Source organism: Castor canadensis, chromosome 11 (assembly GCF_047511655.1).
Source record: "Castor canadensis chromosome 11, mCasCan1.hap1v2, whole genome shotgun sequence".
In the NCBI taxonomy this organism is placed as follows: domain Eukaryota; kingdom Metazoa; phylum Chordata; class Mammalia; order Rodentia; family Castoridae; genus Castor; species Castor canadensis.
Window position 1 is genome coordinate 99516193 of NC_133396.1, and position 23489 is coordinate 99539681.

A 23489-nucleotide genomic window follows, 5' to 3' on the forward strand; every position below is an offset into this window, starting at 1 on the left:
CTGATAAGCTTAATATGTATAAAACAAAGAAATAATTCATTTTTTTAGAGTTAATAGGGGCCCAAACAAGCTTTGTTGGCTTAAGTAGATACTAATCTTTAGATTTTATTGTTGAAAGCCAAACCATCTGCTTGAGTAGAAACAGATTTTTGCCACAAGGGAGGAAGAGTGAAAGTTATCTCACTGAAAGTGAAGGAGAGTCTAAGGTCAGTTAACTACAGTGGGCTCAGTGACTGGCTTCTTTGGCTTAAGGACGTACTAACATTCTAGAAGATGCATGTAAACTACTCCAGCCAAACCTCTGGAGTCCTGTGAAGGTTACTATAGATTAAATAATTAGTAAATCAAATGCAAAAAACACAAACTATTCATGAAAATCATTTCCTGTGTAATTGCCAATAAGTCATCAAGAAGTAGTCAACAAAGTAAAAATATTCTAAGTACATAAAGGCAGCTCTACCAATAACCCTGGTTTTCCCCGTTTAAAAAAGTGGTTTACTTTATGAAGAAGATTCAGAAGAGCTGTGCTAACTGGGGATAACCTAACAGTTTGTGGACAGTTAAAAGTAGATGTGCTGATGACTTCAAGGAACAAAAGGGTATAAATAAGGCCAACCAGAGGAAGTAAGGGAGGCAGGATACAGCTATAGGATAGCGATTTCATTTCATGTAAATCGTAAAATGGGAAGTTTTTCCAACACTACAGTAAGCATATGTTTAAATTAAGTACAGCATTTCTTTAGGCATGGGATAGGGAGAAGGACGAGAGAGAGAAATAATTTGAGTAGCATAGGATAACATAAATGAGAGGTAGTTCTCGTGTTTGGTGGAGAAAATGTTACTCTAGGATTTAAAGAGTCCTAGGGACCTACAGACGTGAGGAAGATTTGTACAGAGGTGGTAGGATTTCGGTTGGATTTTGGAGGATGGGTAGGAATTAGGCAGCATGATGGTAGAAGACAGGTAGTCTGGGACACCGATGCCACAACATGCAAAAGTAGCCACACTGATCTCTTTAAATGTAAATCAAATCAACTCTCTTCCCTCCTTTGAACTCCTTAGCACTTTCCCACTATACTGATAAATATGAACTGTTTTCCATGCCCTGTCTGATCTGGCCTCTGCCTACCTTTTCAGGGGCCTACTTCCCTAACTTTTCTTGCATCATTATCACCTCTTTCTACCTTGCTCATATTCCCCTTACTGGTCTTCTGACAGCTCCTAAAGCATTCTTTTCTGCCTCACCTTCTCTGCAGATTTAGTTTACCCTATACTTCCTCCTAGTTCTTCTACTTGACTTTCTTCTGTTTATACACCTCAAACAAAGTAACATTCATTCATTCATTTTTGCAGCACCAGACACCTTGCTCATTTCCAACTTGGCACACGATGGAGTATGGGTATTTGTCCCTACAATATCCAGTATTTTCTTACTGAAAGAACTCTAGGGTTTTTTAAATTCAAATCACAGTATGCCTAATTAAAATTTACATATCTGAGCCTAACCCGAAGCTAGGTCTAAATATCTGTCACAGTATATGTTCAACGAGACACAAGCAAAAATTTCCTAGAAATGTAAGAAAAATGTTTGTTTCCTTTAGAGACACTTTGCTTTCCTTCTTTTTCATGCTTGGAATACAGATTTGATGACTTGGTCAGCAACAGTCACTTTGTGATCATTTGAGAAGGGCCAAGAGAATTTCAGCAATTTCTGCTTAGCACCCTTAAATCGTTGCATCAACATCAGCAATTGGAGTGGTTCATTGCAGTCTTTACAATTGATTTCTCAGTATATTAGAAACCAAAATACTAAGTTAAAGCTTATTTAAGTTTTGTCACTTGTAGCTGGGTACAATCCTTATATAAATAAATGCTTTAAATTGTCCTTATTCTTATACTCAAATTCTAAGTTTCCTTTACAGACTAGTTCAAGTTTTATCTCCAAAAGTACCAACTGATGTTGGTTATCATGAAATTCTATTATCTACCATATTCTTCTAAATTTTTATTCTTTACAATAGGCATTGAGAGTTTATACTATCTGGTACTACATTGATCTCTCTTTAAAAAATTAATCAGTATATTGTTTCTGATTTAGAACTCATCAAAATCATCACTGTTGGTGGTCTAGGCCTAGGTGGTATTTCAGCATCAATTGGGGGTCATTCTATGGACTGAAAACATAAGCTTAGGTCTTTACAAAGGACTTTACCTACTGTATGTCATATAGGAATATTAACTCTCATCACCTTATTTAAATTATACATAATTAATGGATCTGTGTCTATTTTGAGACAAAATAAATTAATTTCTTCTGGTAACCACTGTGATTTTTTTTCCTCATTTTCTCAGTAGAAATTCTTTGTGTGGGAATTTTACTACCAGTTTTAGTCATGAGTTAAAAGCCTGAGAACTATGATTATGCATTAAAAAAATTAAAACATGGTTTTAACAGAAAACTCCATTCACTCAATTTTCTGGATGCAACTATGAAATGGAATGAATTATAATGAAAATGCAAGGATGTAAATATATAAGTATTTTAAATTGACAACCTGTAGTCCTCCAAAGAGAAACAAATTTATTAGAATAAAAGACACAACTCTCAGCCTGCTTAGGCAGAACAAACAGGACAGCCTCCAAATATAGTTGCTTTGGGATAGCCACTTCCATAGAACTGTGATCATCAAAAGCAGTTGCATCAACATTCTCTTACTATTAAAACCAAAGCATTTATTTGGCTGGTTTGCTTCCTGCCCTTCTACTATGCCCTCTCCAACTAAAACTGTGTTTCATGCATTTGCACTGGCATTTGCATACCATTGTTAGTAAGTTCTTCTAGATTTCCATTACATGGAAAATACTGTGAGATTAAAATAATTATAGCTTTGCCTGGCAGTCATTTGTTCATATATCTGGGCTCTTACTAACGATATGGTACAATTAGAGTAACAGCATTTATTGCTTACTTTTATTACTCATGCACCACACTAACAGTTACATAACATAGAAAGGGGAAGGAGAATAGTAAAAACAAATTAATGAATGTGTTGACTGAGCAATGTATCTACTGATATTAGCAGGTTCATTCCCTGATAAAAGAGGTCTATAAAGTAGCTAACATTAAAAAAAAAAATTCTTCTATGCTGTAGCTTGTTGAATTATTTATCAAGAGTAAAAAAAGGAAATGAGCAGTTTTACAATAACATAAATGGAAATAATTTAAAAGTAGGAAATGATGACTTACAACACTAGAGGAAGAACTTCCATAATCCTTTAAAAAAAATCAGCAATCACTTTTAATTCATCATCCATTTCTTTGCCAACAACACAATCATTTTTTTAATTTAAAAAAATACATAGCATTTTACTTTATTTCAATTTATTTTCAGTATGAAGACTTAGGCAAACAAAGACTTTCTTTCTTGCAGCTTCACTAACCTGCTTTCAACTCTCTTATGAGACAAATTTAAATAATAAAGAGAATGCAAAATAATATGGCTGGAATTTCTAAATGGCATTAATTTCATGCTTATATCCTACTCTCTTTTGCTGTTCCTTAGAATTTTTTCCACAGCTCAAACCACAAAGTTTACTCGTTATAAATTATAGTTTAAGTACAAGCACTGACCTGGAAATGTAATTTACTTTGCTGAAACTGGAAAACCAAATCTTCCCAAATACTATCAACTAGTGTACTATTTGAACCAGTTGCTCAATAAAATATGCCCTTCTAGCTCTGCTTTGTCCTTTACCATCCTCTCTAAAATTCTACAGGCTCCTTTATGTCAGAGAGAGGCATCACCCACAATTCATTTTTATTTCTGAATTGCATGTAACTTCTAAACTCAGAGATGAGAGAAAATATACTTTATTCAACTTTCTCCAACCCTTATATTGCTCAGGATGAACAATTCTGATATTAGGGATATCCTCACAATGTCTTTGCCTTTTCAATAAACAGATGCCCAAACCTTTGGTGCTTACAAAACTTACGTTCTTCAGATTATAAATGATATAATTTGTCAAATTAATAAATCAAAGAAATCTATCTCTGGGTCTTGAAGAGTTCTATAGGATTATAGTTTCCAGTGGGGCAATTTTTTGCATCTTTTCCTTTATAGATAAATTGTCAAAAAGGAGGTTAATAATTTCAATTCACTGTTCATTGTGAACTCCAAATATCAATTAATGTGGTAGAAAGGTGGCCTAGTATAATTTAATTATTTTACATTTGAAATATCATACTAAGCTGTTTGTCAACTGTTACTAATCAGAAGAGTCAAAATAGTAATTAAAAAAGAAATGATCCTCCAATGATTGTATTTTCCAGATGTATGAAAGACACATCTTCAAAAATTAGTCCACTGGCTGAGATAAACAGAATCAAACAACATCTTGTTGTTTTTGGCTTAATATAAATGGACAGCTCACTATTATAAAATAAAACCAGGCATTCTCTTGCATAAGAACCCAGTATCAGAGGAACAAAATTAAGTCAATTCTGCTTTGATGAAACTTAGAAAGTAGCCTCTCTGAGCATGAGCTGACCAAAATTAATTCTATTAAAGTTCAAGCAGTGACACCAAAGTACTTATGGAATAAGAATAAATGAGATTCCCTGTATGTATTCTTTGAAGTATAATATATTTTAGAGTGTGCTGTCCTTCTTCAGGCAGGAGTATGAGTATTCCATGAGTAACTTTAGAGGTATGCCTTTACTGAAAGAGATTTCTTTGCAATGTCATAGTTTTTCTTTCTTATATTTGCTCTGAATCTTTGTGCAACTAAGTAAATACCATAATTTTTTTATGCTTCAAAGAGAAAACCATTTATGTTTTATAACCACAGGTTGCCTCCTAAGCATTTCTACGAAGCTAACTGTATTCAGCTCATAAAATGCCTATTCCCTAAAGACTAATTTTTATTGAAACTTATCTAGAATATCTCCTCCCCAAATCTAGTGCTTTGTTTTATTTGCCAGTTTAATTATTATCATCAATCAGAATGTGGACTGGCTCAACTGCAGGATAGTTCAAAGGGCATTCCATTTCCATCTCTCTCATATACTATGAGGTTCTTACCATTAGATGGAAAATTTATCATAAGTTCTATTATGCCAGGTAAATGAACTTGAGAAAGAAGGCCAACTATTTCAATAAGTCTAATATGATGTGTAAGAGAAAGCAATTAGTCCATAACATACTGTGTTCACTTATTACACACAGACGGGAGAAAGTAATTTCTCTTCTTCATGAAGAATCCAGCTGAAAGTTAATCTCTCCTTCACTAAGTTTCTTTAGTGCTTTGTGTATTCCTTACAGGGATTTCTCTCTGAAGTACAGTGATTTCTATGCTTGTCTTATTTTTTCCTTCTATACTATAAGCAGGTTATACTATGCCTTAACATCAGTGAATGGCCCCAAAGAATCACAGTATTATTTATATTTTGTTTAATATCCAGTACTAGAAGATAGAACAAAATTCAATAGTGACACTACCAATATCAGTCTCATCAATATTATGCATTAGACATAAATAGGCTTGTGTGGCTTGGTCCAGAATCATATCAACATTTAGGAAACATAGGAAACTGTTTTGAGTTCCAAAAACCTAATTTACAAAATCACTGTCAGAACATAGCAGGGACTTCTTTATTGCATAATGATTAAAAAGGTCCCCTGGTGGGGGAGAAGGGGGAGAGAAATGACCCAAACATTGTATGTACATATGAATAAAAAAAAAAAAAGGCCCCCTGACAGCAAGTCTGTAGAGCAGCCAGTTTTGTACATAAGAAAGAGCTACTTTAAAAAAAAAAATTATTAAAAATAATATTTTGTGAAAACAGTGGAGAAAATGTTTCAAAAATAATGCCATGGATACACACATGTCTGACTAAACATTTTATTATTTATTTATTTGCAGTACTGGGGTTTGAATTCAGGGCTTGAGTTCATTACAGTTTGAGCCATTCTACCAGCCCTTTTTTTGTAATGGGTTTTTTTGAGATACGGTCTCATGAACTATTTGCCTAGTCTGGCTTCAACCATGATCCTCCTGATCTCTGCCTCCTGAGTAGCTAGGATTTACAGGCGTGAGCCATCAGGCCCTGCCCACTTAAACATTTTAAATGGCTTTCCATTAATTCAGAGATTCTTGGTTAAGCAAAGAAATCTCATATTGTTCATAAACCAAAAATTCAACTTACCATTTATGTTTATTGCTGGTAATACAATTGACATTTTTGGTCTTGTGGTCTTGTTGTGGGTGGTAGCTGGTAACAGTAGATGATCCTAAAATTAACAAAAAACAATGTTACATATAAAAATTGGCTTAGTCCTAGAACAGGCCAAATTTAGGGCTTCTAAGAAGCCAACATTTCATTAGGACCATGGAAATCAAAGTTTTTATTTGAACTTGGCTTTGAGGTAATTGGCTACAAATCATCAGGTGATCACTTACTCATTAATGCAATAACTTTACTGGTTGTCTGTCTAACATGACTAGGTAATATGCAGTGTTGTTCAAATACTCCTGGGTTCTGATAACAAATATGCTGCAGTATACTATAAAGAATATTGGTCAAGCAGTCAGAACAAGAGATTTTAATTCTAATTCTGCCACTAAAATAGCTATATGATCTGGACAAGACTGCATATCTTTTCTGGCCTCAGTTTCCAGTTCTATAAAATGATGGGGGCTAGACTAGATAATATTATAAGATACTGAAGTAACTACCACCTAAACATGTCATTTTCAAACTGTGTTTAAAAGGAAAAACATTTTTTTCCTCCCAAATTCTCCCAAATTATCAATATGTAAAAGAGAGATTCTGATTAAAGTAGGGCCTGGGCCTACAAGTTTTCCTAATCAATCTCTTCCTTTGAGGTGGCCACAGCATTACTTGTGACAGGTACATGCTGAAGAAGCATGAAGCTCTTGCCCTTAAAAAGTGGTTTAGGCCATCATCATACTTAATGGAGAAAAACTGAAACCATTTCCCCTAAATCAGGAATGAGACAAGGGTGCCCACTATCTCCACTCCTATTCAATATAATCCTGGAATTCCTAGCCAGAGCAATTAGGCAAAAAGAAGAAATAAAAGAATACAAATAGGTAAAGAAACTGTCGAAATATTCCTAATTGCATACAATATGATCCTATACCCTTAAAGACAAAAAACTCTACCCCAAAACTCCTAGACACCATAAATAGCTACAGCAAGGGGCAGGATACAAAATCAACTTACAGAAGTCATTAGTGGGGGTGGGGGCAGGGGGGAGAAATGACCCAAGCCTTGTATGCACATATGAATAATAAAACAATAAAAAAAAGAAATCATTAGTTTTTCTATGCACCAATAATGAACAAACTGAGAAAGAATATGTGGAAACAATTCCATTTACAATAGCCTCAAAGAAAATCAAACACCTAGGAGTAAACTTAACAAAGGATGTGAATGACCTCTACAAGGAGAACTAAAAACCCCTGAAGAAAGGGATTGAGGAAAACTACAGAGGTAGAAAGATCTCCCGAGCTCATGGATTGGTACAATCAACATAGTAAAAATGGCTATACTACCAAAAGTAATCTACATGTTTAATGCAATTCCCATCAAAATCCCAATGACATTCATCAAAGAGATTGAAAAATCTACCCTAAAATTCATTTGGAAACACAAGAGACTGCGAATAGCCAAGGCAATACTCAGCAAAAAAGAGCAATGCCAGAGGTATCACAATACCCAACTTCAAACTATATTACAAAGCAATAGCAATAAAAACAGCATGGTACTTGGCACAAAAACAGACATGAAGACCAGTGGAACAGAATAGAGGACCCAAATATGAAGCCACACAACTATAACCAACTTATCTTTGACAAAGGCACTAAAAATACATGATGGAGAAAAAACAGCCTCTTTAACAAATGTTGGTGGGAAAAGTGTTTATCAGTCTGCAAAAAAAACAGAAACTAGATCCATGTTTATCACCCTGTAATAATATCAACTCAAAAGGGATCAAGGACCTTAATATCAGACCCGAAACTCTGAAGTCGGTACAGGAAAGAGCAGGAAACACTCTGGAAGTAATAGGTGTAGGCGAGGACTTCCTCAATAGAACCCCAGCAGCTCAGCAACTTAGAGAAAGTATGGACAAACGGGACTTCATAAAACTAAAAAGCTTCTGCACAACAAAAGAAATAGTCTCTAAACTGAAGAGACCACCCACAGAGTGGGAGAAAATATTTGCCAGCTACACATCAGACAAAGGACTGATAACCAGAAATACAAGGAACTTAAGAAACTAAACTCTCCCAAAATCAATGAACCAATAAAGAAATGGGCAACTGAACTAAACAGAACTTTCTCAAAAGAAGAAACTCAAATGGCCAAAAAACACATGAAAAAATGCTCAACTGGCCATAAAGGAAATGCAAATCAAAACCACACTAAGATTCCACCTCACCCCTGTTAGAATAGCCATCATCAAAAACACCACTAACAACAGATGATGGCAAGGCTGTGGGGAAAAAGGAACCTTTGTATACTGCTGGTGGGAATGCAATCTAGTGCAGCCATTCTGGAAAAAAATTTGGAGGCTTCTTAAAAATCTAAACATAGACCTGCCATATGATCCAGCAAAACATGAAAGTATTTGATGTCCCCACTGCAGAGGAACTAATACAGAAACCTTAAAGCGACAGAGGTCAACATGAGAAGGGGATCAGGAACCAGAGAAAAGATCAGTTAGAGATGAATTAACTTGGGATGTAATACTTTGTATATGGAAGCAATGCTAGGAATCTCTCTGTATAGCTATTCTTATCTCACCTAGCAAAAACGCTTTGTCTTTCTTATTATTGCTTATGTCTTCTCTTCAACAAAATTAGAGATAGGGCAGGTTCTGCCTGGAAGTGAGGGGGGGGGGTGGGGGGGAGAAGGAGGGGTTGGTAGGTAGGGGGAAAAATGGCCCAAACAATGAATGTACATGTGAATAAATAAAAAAAGTGGTTTATTATAAGAATTTAAAGAACTATAAATGTATATCTAGCACAATTATACAGTTCTAAAAATAACATAGTCTGCTTTTGATGACACAGAAGTGAATCTGAGTATCTGAGATTTCTCTTCTCCAGCCCACAAGTCAAATGGAGTTTGGCTTTGAAAAAGGGGGGACTATGAGTGTTTTAATAAATGTAAAATAAAAATGTAGTGAGAAAAAAAAGTCTCCTAATCTCTCTTCAGCTACTTTTAGTATGGCCAATCAATCAAGGAGGGATTCAATCAAGGAAGGCTATTAGGTATCAAGCTTTCCCAAGGCAAGCACAAGTTAGCCCAATTTTTCATGTGGTTGGGCTAGAAAACAAGTCATTCTTTGTCAAATGCAAAGTTGTTGCTTTCTCATACACAAAAAGGGAATCAGACAACGCCTGTGAATTGTTGTGGACCAATATATCTCAAGTGTGAAGCTTTATTTGATGGAAATGTTAAATATTTGTAAGTCTATAGCTCATTAAATTGATCTATACTATGCTTCAAAAAAAAAGAAAATGTATATATATCTCTATCTATCTATCTATCTATCTATCTATCTGTAAGTATTCTAAAGTTGATCGTAAGTGACTCAGGACTTTGATATTCAAACTACTGTTTGCAATAGCTCCTCTTACTAGCAAAAAAGTAAGAATTGTCACAGAAAAAAAAGAAAGAAAAGGTACGACACTACAGCATTTCCACTTATAGGAGCATGGTTAAACTGAGATAAAATGAACCTAAGCTGAACTGGTTTTGCTTTCTTCTCCTGTTCCTATGTTCACTGTCTCATCATTCATTCAACAAACTTGGTATATGAAAGAACTCAAAATGTAGATGTGATATATCTGAGAGTGGTTAAAAACCCAATCAACTTAGTTTGAAGTCAATGTGACTATGAAACTCAATTATCAACAAAGCTAAGAAAAAAACCTAGGTTGTGAAAGACAAATTAAAATTGATGTGGATGAACAGAACTGTGTAGAAAACGTTTCCAGTAACTACTTGTGCTTTAATTCAAGCCAATATTTCCATAAGAACACTTAAAAAAAAAAAAAAGCCAGGGAGGAAGAATGAAGGTTTGTTAGAATTTCAGTATTTTTTTTTAAACTGCATTGTTAGACACAAAGATCACGTGTTTGTGAGAGTAAGATAACAACATATTATAGCCAAGAAAAAACATAATTTGCTGATCTCCTTGTTATGAAAATCATAAATAGCTCAATTCCTATAATTAAAATACTGCTCAGGGTCTCTAAATTGAATGAGTAAACAATCCCAAAATTTGCAAGGTTATTGTAAAAACAAACACACTTAGACATTGCTTTCCTGTGCATGTGTGTTACCTTCCAAATTAATTCTTCTTGAACTAACCTTTTCTCTAGTTCCTGGCTCCCTTCTCCTATTGGCCTCTGTCACTTCATCTCACTCTTTTTAAAATCATTAACCTTATTAGTCACAACTATAGATACAAAGGAGCTTTAGTTAATCAATAAGGAAATGTTTACTGACTTCTTACCATTCATTACTAAGCATATTACCCTGCCATGTATTTAGCACTGTGCTGTGAGAGTATTTCTTTCTTTCTTTCTTTTAGTAACAGAAATCTAGATTTTTATTTTGTTGGAGAAACAAGATGAATTATGACAAACAGACATTTGTCTTCAATATATGCTTTCATTCTTCTATAATTTTAGAAGAGAAAAGAACCTGTGATACTTAATTGGACATGAATCCATCCAGAATAAAGAATGTACTCTCCAGCCTACTTTGCAAGTGAGTGAGCCCATACATTCTAGTAAATGTACTGTAAGAAGTAGTACCTGAAACCTATTCAAGGTGATGGATGGCCACTCTGGTCCTTGCCTTCTGTCCTTCCTGTTAGCTAGATGGTAGATACAACTGCTAGAGCTGGGGAAGCTATCTTGGACCATGAGTTGGAAGCTGCAACTAGAGGATTATGAGATCCTGATGATCAGTGAGCCACAATACATTCTCTGGAACTTACACATGAGAGAGAAATAAAATTCTAATTGGTGTAGGCCACTATTATATTGGATTTTTTAACAAAGCCTAAACCTAAGTCTAATTACTAATTGTAGTACAAATTTATGAATACTACTAAAGGTATTTGGTCAAGAGGAATCTCAAAAAGTGTTAAGATAATCAGAGCCAGCTTTGTTATTTTTATAACAGCATAGAAAAACCAAAATTATTATTTAGCCATCTTTTTTAGGGGGATACTGGGGTTTGAACTCAGGACTTTGTGCTTGCAAGGCAGGAACTTATGGTTTAAGCCACACCTCCAGCCCTATTTAGCCTTCTTGATTATCCCTCTCCATTTTATTTAAATCCTTATAAATGGAGGAAATTCAATCTGGGAAACGTAGAGGTACAATTTGATGAATTTGAACAAAATTGTTTTTTTCACATTAATTCAGTTAAAATAATCCAACTGCAACAAATGTGAAACTATTTAAAAATAAAAAGGATGTTGTTTCACAGAGAAATATATTTCAGCACTATCATGCAAAATTATGTCACTAACTTTACAACATTTTTAAATGGACTCCTAAAAAGTCTTTATATGGTTTAGATATCACAGGACATATTCAGAGATGAAACTATGTGGACAAAAATTATAATTGGTGCTTTGTTACTCATATTCCCAATAGAAGTTAGACAAACAAGTAGAGGGTAAACACCAAAAATACTGTACTGTGAGAATAAAACATTAATTTTGCAAATAATGCAATAGTGTACAACAAGAAATATGCTATTTTCATATAATTCTCCAATTCCATCTTCTAAGCACTTTGTTAGGAACAAACAAAATAGTAATGCACAACATAGCATCTAAACTTGTTTCTTCTCTTTTTAAGCTAACAAAAGCACTGGAGTCTGATTTATCAAAAGAATAGGACATATTGCCTAGCTGAAGGTTATGGTAACTCACAATAAAGTTAAGGTCCTATTCAGAGTTATCCAGTGTTGCTACATATCTACAAAGAGTAGAAAGTGACTTACTAAATTAATTGATTCTATCCACACTCCTCCTATAAAACTCACTGACTGGTGCCCATAACACCAAAACCTTCATGACTACTTGAGTTCTGCTTTTTTCCAAAATTAATTTTGCTAATTGTGTTTGTTAACATAACTGTATTTATGCTATATTTAATAAAATATTATATAAACTATTAAAGTAGTTGAAAAGAAAGAGAGCAAGACTGGATAAAAGTGAATAGGTTAACTTTTTTTCTCTTTGCAAAACAACCGTAAAAGACAGGAGAAAAAAAATCATAAGTTTGACCTCAGATTGCTTAACAAATATCTATAAGTTCTTATTCTAATTTAAAGCAACTGTAAGTAATAGTAGAAGTTAAGGTTGGTGGAATATGAGAGTAGTTTATGGAAGGAAGGCAATATGGAACTCTAAACTGTGGATTTAGACTCAAAGAAAAGCCATTGGTCCTACATCAAAAACTGGCAAAGAAAATGCACACTTTTATATAATTAAATGAAATAAAGATAAATTGCTTCAATTCCCCACTTTAAACAGTTTGTTAATTAACAAATCATCTAGTACGTTCTATTATACTAGATCATATGGCTTCTCTTATATTAGAAAACTCTGGCTCAAGTTGGCATCCTTTATCTTTGATAGAATGATATCCATCATTGATGGATTATTAACTGATGATGCACCCTAAGAATGAAGGAAACTCAGTCTGCAGCAGGCTGCAACTGTGACACTGAACAGCTTTCGCTTGGATCAACATGGCCCTCTGTTAGTCAAACAATGTTGCATATCAGGCCAATACTAACAACAGTGGCTTCTTAACATTTTATATCTGGCCCATATCTACTGGATTCCTACGATGGGCTTGGTTTTTGAATATGAAAACCATTAAAAACAGATAAAAATTAAAATAGCATTTATCCATTTCAAAAATGGTTTTGTATTAAATTTTCTCTAACCTAGTTTCCTATCTCAGAGCTTTTGTTTTCTGCTATCACTGTATCTCACTTACCTTATCAATTATCTTTCAAAGTGACAAACTGTCAAAACATATTTCAATTAGACATAGGCCTTTCAAAGGTCCTAATCTAAATTCACAACATTTGGACTAATATGGTTTTCTTACAGTTACAAAAATTGCTGATTAGAAACTAAATATGTGCATTCACAAAAGCAATGTTGATTAAGAAATTTAAAATCATTAAAGCATATGGGCACATAGTAAAATATCCTAAAAAATAAAGATTGCAAGAAAAAACTGGAGGTAGTAAAATTAAATGAATGTAATTAAAGTCCATTAAACTACTAATGATGTAGAGCTTCTCATCACATTAAAAACATAAGCAAAGTACATTACTCATCCCCAAACTAGAAGTAGTTAATATAAATGGCTAATATGAATGCAATATTGTTCCATTAATGTACGCAATAAAACTACAGACCAATAAAAGGAAATGTAAAGCTTGCATCTGCACTATTAACATGCATGTCAGGAAGAGGAAGAATAAATCAAGACTATTAGCGTACAACAGATGGCCTAAGAATGAGCCAACATTTATATTCTGACAAGAGGAAAAAACTGAAACTTAATACAAACCTGATAATGCTGGCAAGGTCACCAGAGAAAAAACTAGCTTGAATTCCTAATAAGGGAAAGTTCAAGTTTGTTTTAAGATACTATTCTCATATCAAACTCTGTAGAAAGCACCCCAAACTTTCCCAATTGACCATGGAAGAAGTATTAGGTTGAACCATACAAAACTGACACTTTTTATAGATACATTTTTATCAGTAATTTGGAAAGCTTCAACCTAATAGTTACATAGCCTACCTTAAGAACTAGAATTAATTTTTAGTTTCTTGGTCAAACTGGTATCTTATAAATATTTTCCCAAGAATAAGAAAAACAGAAGTTTCCAAATCATTCTTGTCTCTTGATGAGAATTATAGGGAAACTGTTTCCAAACCAGGTCAGGATTGATTTCTCTAGAGTAAGCTATTAGACAAAATGTCGGTTACATACTTAAAACAGGACCAGGAAATGTTTGGCCCCGTACTTCATATTACTTTATTCAATAATGTGAGCTAATCGAAGTTCAAAACTTTGTCAGTGCTAATAGCTTTTTCAAAGGCCAGGTAGTGCGGGATTTAGGGAGTAAGTTGGGAGTCCTGAAAAATTATCAATCATCATTTGGTAGTGCCAACAGTCAGGCACTCTTTTAAAAAAAGTCTTTTTGAGGAAAAAGATAAAAGGCTAATCGAGTTTAACCACTTGAGAGTTTGTCAGCCATAAGTTTACAAGATGTTTCATTTTAGAAAATTCACCTTACCCTGCCCTACTGGTAGGAACTGAGTAAAGTAAACCACAGGGTAGGAGGGAGGAGGGTATGTGACTACAGCAAATTGAGTCAAGTTTCCTGAGAAAAGAAATAAGTGAAGCATAGATATATAAAGAATTATTTTACTTTTTGTTGGAAAAAAAGGGGGAAAATGTGGGTTGAGACAAAACCCATAAATGTTGAAGTTCTCAGCAGAGACTCAAAGTAGTCCAAATGCCATATGTGTGTGTAGAAGCATGGTGGGGTGGGAACAGAGAACAGTGAGATATTCTAGCTGACTCTTTCTTACCAGTGATTCCATAGCTTTCTGGAAAGGGAGAAAAAAAAAAAGGAGGTTTTTGTTTTTTTTTTCTTCAAAAAAAATAGTTCACCTCACTTCTTTTAGGCCCTTCTAAAACAGAAATCCTCAACAAAGGTTACAGATCAGAATCATCTGCATAATAAAAATGCCCAGATTTGCCAACCCCTTAAAAAAAATCTAATATAGTAACTTTGAAATGAGCTGAAATTTTACGTTTTTAAAAGGCATGTCTGATGATTCTGATGCAGACAGTCCAGGGCTTTCCTTTCATAAGCACTGGCCGGTGTGGCACAGAGGTTAAGAGCATGGACTCCTGGACTAAACACCAGGTTTTGAATTCTGTCTCTGCCAACCCAATTTCTAGTAAATTCCTTAATCTGTGTTCTCACTTTCTCATCAGTAAAACAGGGAAAGTAAATAATGAAAGAATCGCACAGATTGTTTATAAAGATTAAACAAGCTAATACTCTAAAGTACTTGGAAGAGTGATTGACATGTAGAAAGCACCATTAAGTGTTTGATAAATTATTTTATTTTTTCCAGTAAAAGAACAAAAGAGTTTAAGGTTGAGAAATATAACAGGGAGTACCAGCTTGGACACTGACACAGGAAATGTAGATTTGTCTAGATTTATTCCCTTCAACCTCATAATTGAGAGCCATCTTTCACTGCTGAATAAAAGAGAGTGATAGGCACTCATGGCTGATCCAAATTCTTTTGCCTAGAAAAGGAAAGCTCTTTGCAATTTCACCCTTACTGATCTGGTCTCTTTCCGTCATGACCTTTCACTATGTCCTTTTCATAAACACTAATGCCAGCTGTCACAGATATTCTCCACGAACTCAACTAGGAAAAGAAGAACCCACCCTCCCGCCACGTCCTTCTATTAGTTTAAAAAGTAATGGGAAAAATAACCGAAGCACCAGAATTCAAAGCCTTCAATCTATCCCTGTACTCTTTTCAAAGGAGTTTTTTTTAGTAGAGCAAGAAAACTGGTGGTGTGGAGAATTTAACTTTTTAAAGGAATGAATTATCAGTAGACAAAAAAAAAGTTCTGGAAGTTGGATGGAAGAAAAGAGATGGGTAAAGAGGACCAGCCTGAGCTGTGGCCTTTGTGTGGCAAAAGAGACTGGGACAGTGCCTTTATGATGTGGGGAAGGCAGGTAAATAGTTAGGGGAGGAAAAAAATCTTTGGATATTTTGTAGTTTATGGTTTAATATTCCCTTTGGAGTATCTTCAAGGGACTTCATTAATGGCCTACATTACTTATCAAGCTTTTGAGGTACTGGATTTGTGCTTCTTTTGGAAGAGTAACCATGCCAAAGTATTTGATATGCATTTAAATATCAGTTTCTCAGAGAGGACTTTCTAGCCAACCCAAATTGCACACACATCTGTACCAAACATACTCAGCTCCTTTTACTCCTCTTCTTTACTTTTCTAATACTTATTGCCTATATTTATCTTTTGTGAATAATCTCCACAACAGCAGATATTTTATCTGTTTTGTCCATTGTAGATTTTCAGGTTCTACATATCTTTCATATCGTAGGTCACCAAAAATTATTTATAATATAAGTAAATTACAGGAGGGCTATTATAATAGCTTCTTACTAGCTTTGTGCTTCAAGAATACATGGTCCTTAGGCCCTTTGTGTTCGGATGGTCTTTAAAAGACTCTTAAAATACCCCTTCCCATGCTCAGTATAGGCCTGCAAAGTCAAACTATTTTCACAATAATATTAAGATGGTGTTTGCCTTTGTGCATTCTGTTGATAGGGAAAAAGCAAAGTAAAATTCTGGGTCTTAGCATGAATCTAGGTAGTGGCACCAAAAGATACTAGTAGTCAAAGTATTCTTCAGTGCCATATACTCAGAGAAATTGAATCAATTTATCAATGAATAAAAATTTTTAAAGCCAATTTCAATTAAGAATATCCTTGTTGAAGCAGTAAAATATTTGCTCTTTTCTGTGACAGAATTGCAAGGACATAGAGAAGAGTTGCTATTGCCTGCTCTACCATGATGGCTATCTCAAGAAAAACCACTCACATGATTGCTGCAGGCCAAACACCTACTTTCTAAAAAGGGAATACCACTTTTACTTGAAATGATTGGCTAACTATTGGTTTTGGACACAGGTATTTATCAAGCACCTTAAAAAAATGAATGGAGCCCTTCATTTCAAAGATAACACCTGAAAATATGTTTTATAAATGAAAATTTGAGATTTCAAGTGAAAAATCAAAATTTTGGAACCCTTTGTTCCTACCACACAACTTTCTTGAGGTAAATTGGTGGTGATACTAAAAACAAAACAAAAAAAATGTGATTTTTAATAATGTATAATGTTAATGTTTGTAAGAGCTCCATAACTCAGTGATACAGTGTATTCCAAATGGCAAATGCATGATGTTACAAAGTCATGCAAGGACAAAAGTCCCTCAAAGTGCAAAACAGACAGATCAACAGATATATAAAAGTTTCATTGACATGGCATCAAATTCCATGTGCCATTGTTGACATTTGAAGTAGTACTAAAAAAAGAATAACCCATAATTATCTGAAAAGGGTATTAAAATACTCTTCCCTTCTCCAACTACTTATCTATATGAAGGTAGTTTTTTCACATATTTCAACCAAAATTATATAATGCAACAAATACAGAACATGAATGAAAATCATGCTATCTTCTATTAAATCATATATTAGTCAGGAAAAAACACTAACATGTTCTCACTTATATGTGGAAGCTAAAAAATTGATCTCAAAGTATAGAGAATAAAATAGTGGTTATGAGGGCCTGAGAAGGGTGCCAGAGTATAGGAATGGAGGGAGGAGAGAGTATGAATAACACTTTTAGGGGTGCAGTTGAGTAGGAAGAATAATTTGTAATGTTCTACAAATAGACATTATATAGTTGACAGCAATTAATTGACTATTTCAAAATAGCTAGTACAGAGGATTTTTAATGTTTCTAAAATAAAGAAATGATAAATGTTTAAGGTTCTAGAGGTGGCAATTACTCTGATCTGATCATTATAGAATGTATACATGAACAAAATGTCACACTGCACCCCATAGATATGTAATTGTTATTGTCAGTTAAACATAAACAAATGAAAAAAATACTGTAATTACTTCCCAAAATTGCAAAACTTAATTTCTATTTTTGTTTTGGGGGATATAATCAAATTTTATCAAAAATTAAAATATAAAATGTAATGTATTTTAAACTTTTCTCAAGTTTTTAATTTCTACTAATGGTTAATGATGTTGTAAATGTGCTCAAATGGCCACTTACATATATTCTTTGGGGCAATGCCTACTGAGATCTCTTTCCCATTTTAATTTTTTAAATTTACTTATTTATTCTATTATAATTATTAACTCATATTAATGGGTTTCTCTATGACATTTCATACATGTGCATATTGAACTTTGTTCAAATCTACCCTCCCTAGTACTTCTCTTGCCCTTCCCTTTTCCTATTAGTCCCTCGTCTACTATCAGGTTGTCATTTCTTTTTAAAGTTTCCTCATATTAAAGAAAATAAAGGATACTTTTCTGTTTCTGACTTACTTCATTTAACATGATTATCTTCAGGTCCACCCATTATCCTGCAAATGACAGGATTTCATTCTTTGTAGGTGAATGATACTCCACTGTGCATATATGCCATATTTTCTTTATCCATCCATCTGTTGATAGGCACCTATGCCGGTTCCATAACCTTCTGGTCCATTTTTAAATTGGGTTGTCTTTTTATTGTTGAGTTGTAAGGTTTCTTTATATAGTCTGGCTGTAAATCCTTTAGCAGCTATTTGATTTGCAAATAGTATTTCCTATTCTTAAATTGTCTTATCTCTTTCTTAATGGTGTCTTTCAGGCACAAAAGTTTTTACTTTTTAAGTCCAAATTCTGCTTTATTTATTTATTCAATTTTTGTAGTGCTGAGGATTGAACCCAGGGCCTTATACATGCTGTGCAAACACTTTAACACTTGAGCCATATTCTCAACCCTTTCATTTTGTTTTTGACTTAGGGTCTCACCAACTTTGCCTGGGCTGACCTCTAACCACAATCCTACTATTTCTGCCTCCTGAATAGCTGAGATTACAGGCATGTACCACCACACCTGGCTTGGCTTTTTCTTACTTGTTCTTTTTAAGTCATATCTAATGCATGTTTACTTTGGCCAACTTTTCTAGAGTAACCACTGTAGTTAGTCTAGATATGATACAACATTCTCACCAGCAACACGCAGGTGATCAAGTTTCTCTGCACCCTTGCCATTATGTTTTGCCACCTTATTAAGATGTTTTTAAAGTGTCAACTTCGTTGGTCTCTCTAGGACCGATTTCTAGCAACTTCTCTTTTCATTCCCATTCTCTATAACCTAGACCTAGGCAAAATAATTGCCCTTCATTTATGGTCCTACAGTCACTATTAAATAAATTAACATATCATACTTTGTATCTTTGTTTCTACTGGGATATATTTCCTCAGGGTAGAATTTATAACAGTGGTATATTCGGGCCTCCTAAAATCATATGAGACATTCTATCTAAATATGTATATTCATTTTTCACTGGAAAGAGAAAGGTCCATAGTCAAAAAAGGATGAAGAATCACTGTGTTAGAAGGAAAAATTCATCTTTTAATTCCAAGCATCCTAGACTAAAGGAACTCAACAAATATTTTAGCATAAATTGCTTTAAGTGAAAAAACTTAACCTCTTTCAAAATTATTTCATATCTTACAGACAAATGACTATCATGCTATAACAACCACTTTATTTATTTTAAAGCAAAAATATTCATTTATAGCTATAATGTGAGTGGTTAGGTTTTATTTACAGTAAAATAGTAAGGAATTTTTAGGAAAGTATTTTATAAGGAACAGCTGATTCTCCTAATTAGTGATCATTTCATTTCAGCTTTTTGTTGTTGTTGTTAGCACAGTAGACATGATTTAATAAAAATGACTAAGAGCTGCACTAGTCAATTTGTGGCTACTCTATCACCATGGCTATTACTCACTCATATCTTTAGAACAACTTGTTTTTACCCTTTACAGTCTTACAATTAAATGCACATTTCCCCAACACATCTCAAATCCTACCAAAACAAATACTTTCAACAATCTGTATTCACAGTATAATAAGATATACTAAGAATGAAAAGAATTTAAGGCTAGGCTATAAAGATGACTTCTAAGAGATAAGAAGTTTGAAATTTTTGTATCCATAGCTGTAGAATATTGGCATAGGCAACTACTTCCACAATAGAACTCCAATGGCTCAGCAACTAAGAGAAAGAATGAACAAATGGGACTGCATCAAACTAAAAAGTTTCTGCACAGCAAAAGAAACAGTCACTAGACTTAAGAGACTGCCCACAGAATGGAAGGAAATCTTTGTCATCTGATAAGGGACTAATATGCAGAACCTACAGGGAACTCAAAAAATCCAACCCCCAAAGAATTCAATGAAGAAATGGGCACATGAATTGATTAGGGAATTTTCAAAGGAAGAGGCCAATAAATACATGAAGAAGCATTCACTTCCCTGCCTATAAAAGAAGTGCAAATCAAAAATACACTAAGATTTCATCTCACCCCAATTAGAATGGCCATCTTTAAGAGCAAAAACAACAACAAACGCTGGTGAGGATGCGATGAACAGGAACCTTTATATACTGTTCGTGGGAATGTAAATTAGTACAACCACTATGGAAAGCAGTATGGAGAGTCCTCAAAAATGACACAGAGTTTAAATGCAAGATTATGTTTAGCTTATTGGCTTCTTATTGGAAAATATTAACCACAGCTCAACAAGCTCATAAAATGGCTTCCTAAGGTGTCTGTTTTTATGTTCTGTTAATTATTCATAAGCAAAAGCTGCACATTACTCCTGACAGAGAACAATGCAGTTTGTCACATTTCTTCAGTTCTGGATGGATACCTAATAGAAGTACTACAGTCAGCTGTAGAATATTGAGGTAATGGGTTCAATAATATTGCTTATCCTATAACATAAAATATGGAAAAAAACAGCAGAAAAAAACTGTCAATATGCAAGAAGCAGAAAAATAAAATACTGAATTATTGAGTTCATTATACTTAATTAAATTTAACTGTTTAAAATTTATGAAATAATTTTTACCCAAAATGTTTTATCTTTATATTTAACATCAAATAAGACAATAAACCTAAGGGAATTTCTTTTTAAGTATTTAACAAGTTATCTAACTTTTAAGTATTTTAAAAATAACTTAATCTTTTAAATACAGAAAGCTGGAAGGGCGAATAAAGCATTATGTGCACAACCACAGAAAATCAGTTTTGAAAAGCAAGTTCCAGGATTCCTCACTTTGTGATATACTAGACTTATTTCTCCTTAACTCTTGGTTAGAAAAAAAAAAAAACAAAACAGAGAATCACTGAGGCTGTTAATGGGGTGACAGAGTTGTTTTCAAATGGGCATGTAGAGCATGAGGATTCAGTGCAGATATCTGGAATAACGTGCAGCTGTTGCAGGGTGAACAGGCTTACTGAAATCACTGGAAATACTGAAGAACTTCCTGGAGTGCTTTAAAATATTTGTATTAGTGTGATATCAAAAAGTGTTTAATTGGAAGCCAAAAAATAGTATAAAAGCTTAATTGGTCTTTAATTCTGAATCAGATTTTTAGATGTCTCTCAACATTGTTACATATTCCTGAGTACATTTATCCACATGTGGATATGCTCAGTTGTAACGAAGTATCTTAATTACCATATATCCTATAGGAAAACAGAGAAGCAACTGTCTCTAGTTTGATCCAATTTTGGTTTAGTTCAAATTAATTCAAAACATTTTATAAACTTAGCATATGCCAAACACCAGAAGGTATGAAAGGGTGAGTTTAAAACCCTCACTGTTCTCAAGAAACTTACATGACGAGTATGTACATAAAAAATAATACAAAGAACAATGCAATAAGTATATTCACTAGAACCATGGGGATTTCACTGAGTGTTCAAATGCTGTTCTTTGAGGAAGAGTCTGACTGCCTACAGATTCTCTCAGGCAGCAGCGGTACATTATTCTTTCATCCAAGTAGGTAAGAACAGTGGTCAACTGTCCAACTGTCTCAGTTCATAATCAAATGTCAAACCTACTATCTATTTGGTTTCTAATGCATCTAGAGCAGGGAGGGATGAGAGAAGGGAACTAAGAAAGACTAACAGAGGGGGTAAATTGATAAAAGTACATGATATGCATGTAACTATCACAATGACCTCCCTTTATACAACTAATTTATGCTAATAAAACAACTAAGTGTATGGAGCAGTTCTGAACTAACAGCACAGAATACTAATATTGCAGGCTGTCCCTCAAAACTCAGATAAGATATGATATTTATAAAGTATGCTTAAGGGGTATTCTAGTGCCGGGGCTGGTGGCTCCCACCTGTAATTCTAGCTACTCAAGAGGCAGAGATCAAGGGCAAACACAGCAAGGTGACTGAACTTCAGCCACACGATAAAGTGAAAGCACACAAGGGAGGTATTAGGATAGGTAAGAAATGCAAAAAACATGATAGTATTTGATGTCCTCGATGCAAAGGAACAAATGCAGAAACTTTAAAGTGACAGAGGCCAGTGGAGAAGGGGATCAGGAACTAAAGAAAATGTCAGTTCGAGAAGAATCAACTTAGAATGCAACACATTTGTACATGGAAGCAATGCGAGGAATCTCCCTGTACAGCTATCTTCATTTCAACTAGCAAAAATGCTTTGTCCTTATTATTATTGTTTATACTTTCTCTTCAACAAAATTAGAGATAAGAGCAGAACAGTTTCTGCCTGAAAGTGAGGGGGTAAGGGGAGAGAGGGAGGGGACGGGGAGTAGGGGGGAGAAATGACCCAAACATTGTGTGCACCTATGAATAAATGAAAAAAAAAGAGGATCCTGGATCGAAGCCAGCCCCGGGCAAATAGTTCTGAGATCTTCTCTCTAAAATACCCAAAACAAGGCAGGGATGGTAGAGTGGCTCAAGTAGCAGAGTGCCTGCCTAGCAAATGTGAGGCCCTGAGTTCAAACCCCAGTACCACAAAAATGGTGTGGGGGTGCTAGCCACCTCCTACTTTAGGTATTCTTAGTTCCAAGACCAAGTTGGACTCTGAGAAGGCTTGGCTCACAAAAGTTTGGCCTCTTTTTGAATGGCTTTTATTGAATCAAGAACCACATGACAAATCAATAAAAAGTTTACTCAAGTAAGAAAAATCTACACTTAATAGAATAGCTTCTTCCTCTTATACCACTACAGGAGGTTTTGGCTCAACTCTAAGGATCATCTCAGTTACCTTAGAAATGTTAGCTCTATAGCAGTGTTGTTTAATAAAAATATATTGTGAGCCATATATGTAAGCCATATATGTTAACTTTAAATTTTCTAGTATGTACAATAAAAGTAAAAAGAAACAGATAAAATTAATCTTCAATATATAATTAACTCAATGTATCCAAAATATTATAATTTAACATGTAACAAAAAATTTATTGAAATATTTCAGTTTTTTTCTCACACTGTCTTCAAAACCGAGTATGTATTTTTACATTTACAGCATATCTCATTTAGGACTAGCTGCATTTCAAGACCTGTGGTTGCTGTACTGAGCAGCGTAGATCTAGAGGATAAACTTCTGTGGGGAAACGACCCTTTCAGGCTTCCTTCCTAACAGAAAACTGCAGGTCCTCTGCTTTCCCACTCTATTCTGTGGGTCACCAGGAGCAGTAGCCTTGA

At 34.4% G+C, this 23489-nt stretch overlaps 1 protein-coding gene across 2 annotated transcripts in view; it reads right to left on the reverse strand.

Annotated features, from left to right (window-relative positions):
• Atf6 (activating transcription factor 6) overlaps positions 1–23489 on the reverse strand; it is a 187343-nt gene that overhangs the window by 36988 nt on the left and 126866 nt on the right. For both annotated transcript variants that reach the window (XM_074047639.1, XM_074047640.1), the window contains one exon: positions 6209–6293. In XM_074047639.1, the coding sequence (XP_073903740.1) occupies positions 6209–6293 (85 nt within the window). The remainder of the gene's footprint in view (positions 1–6208; positions 6294–23489) is intronic.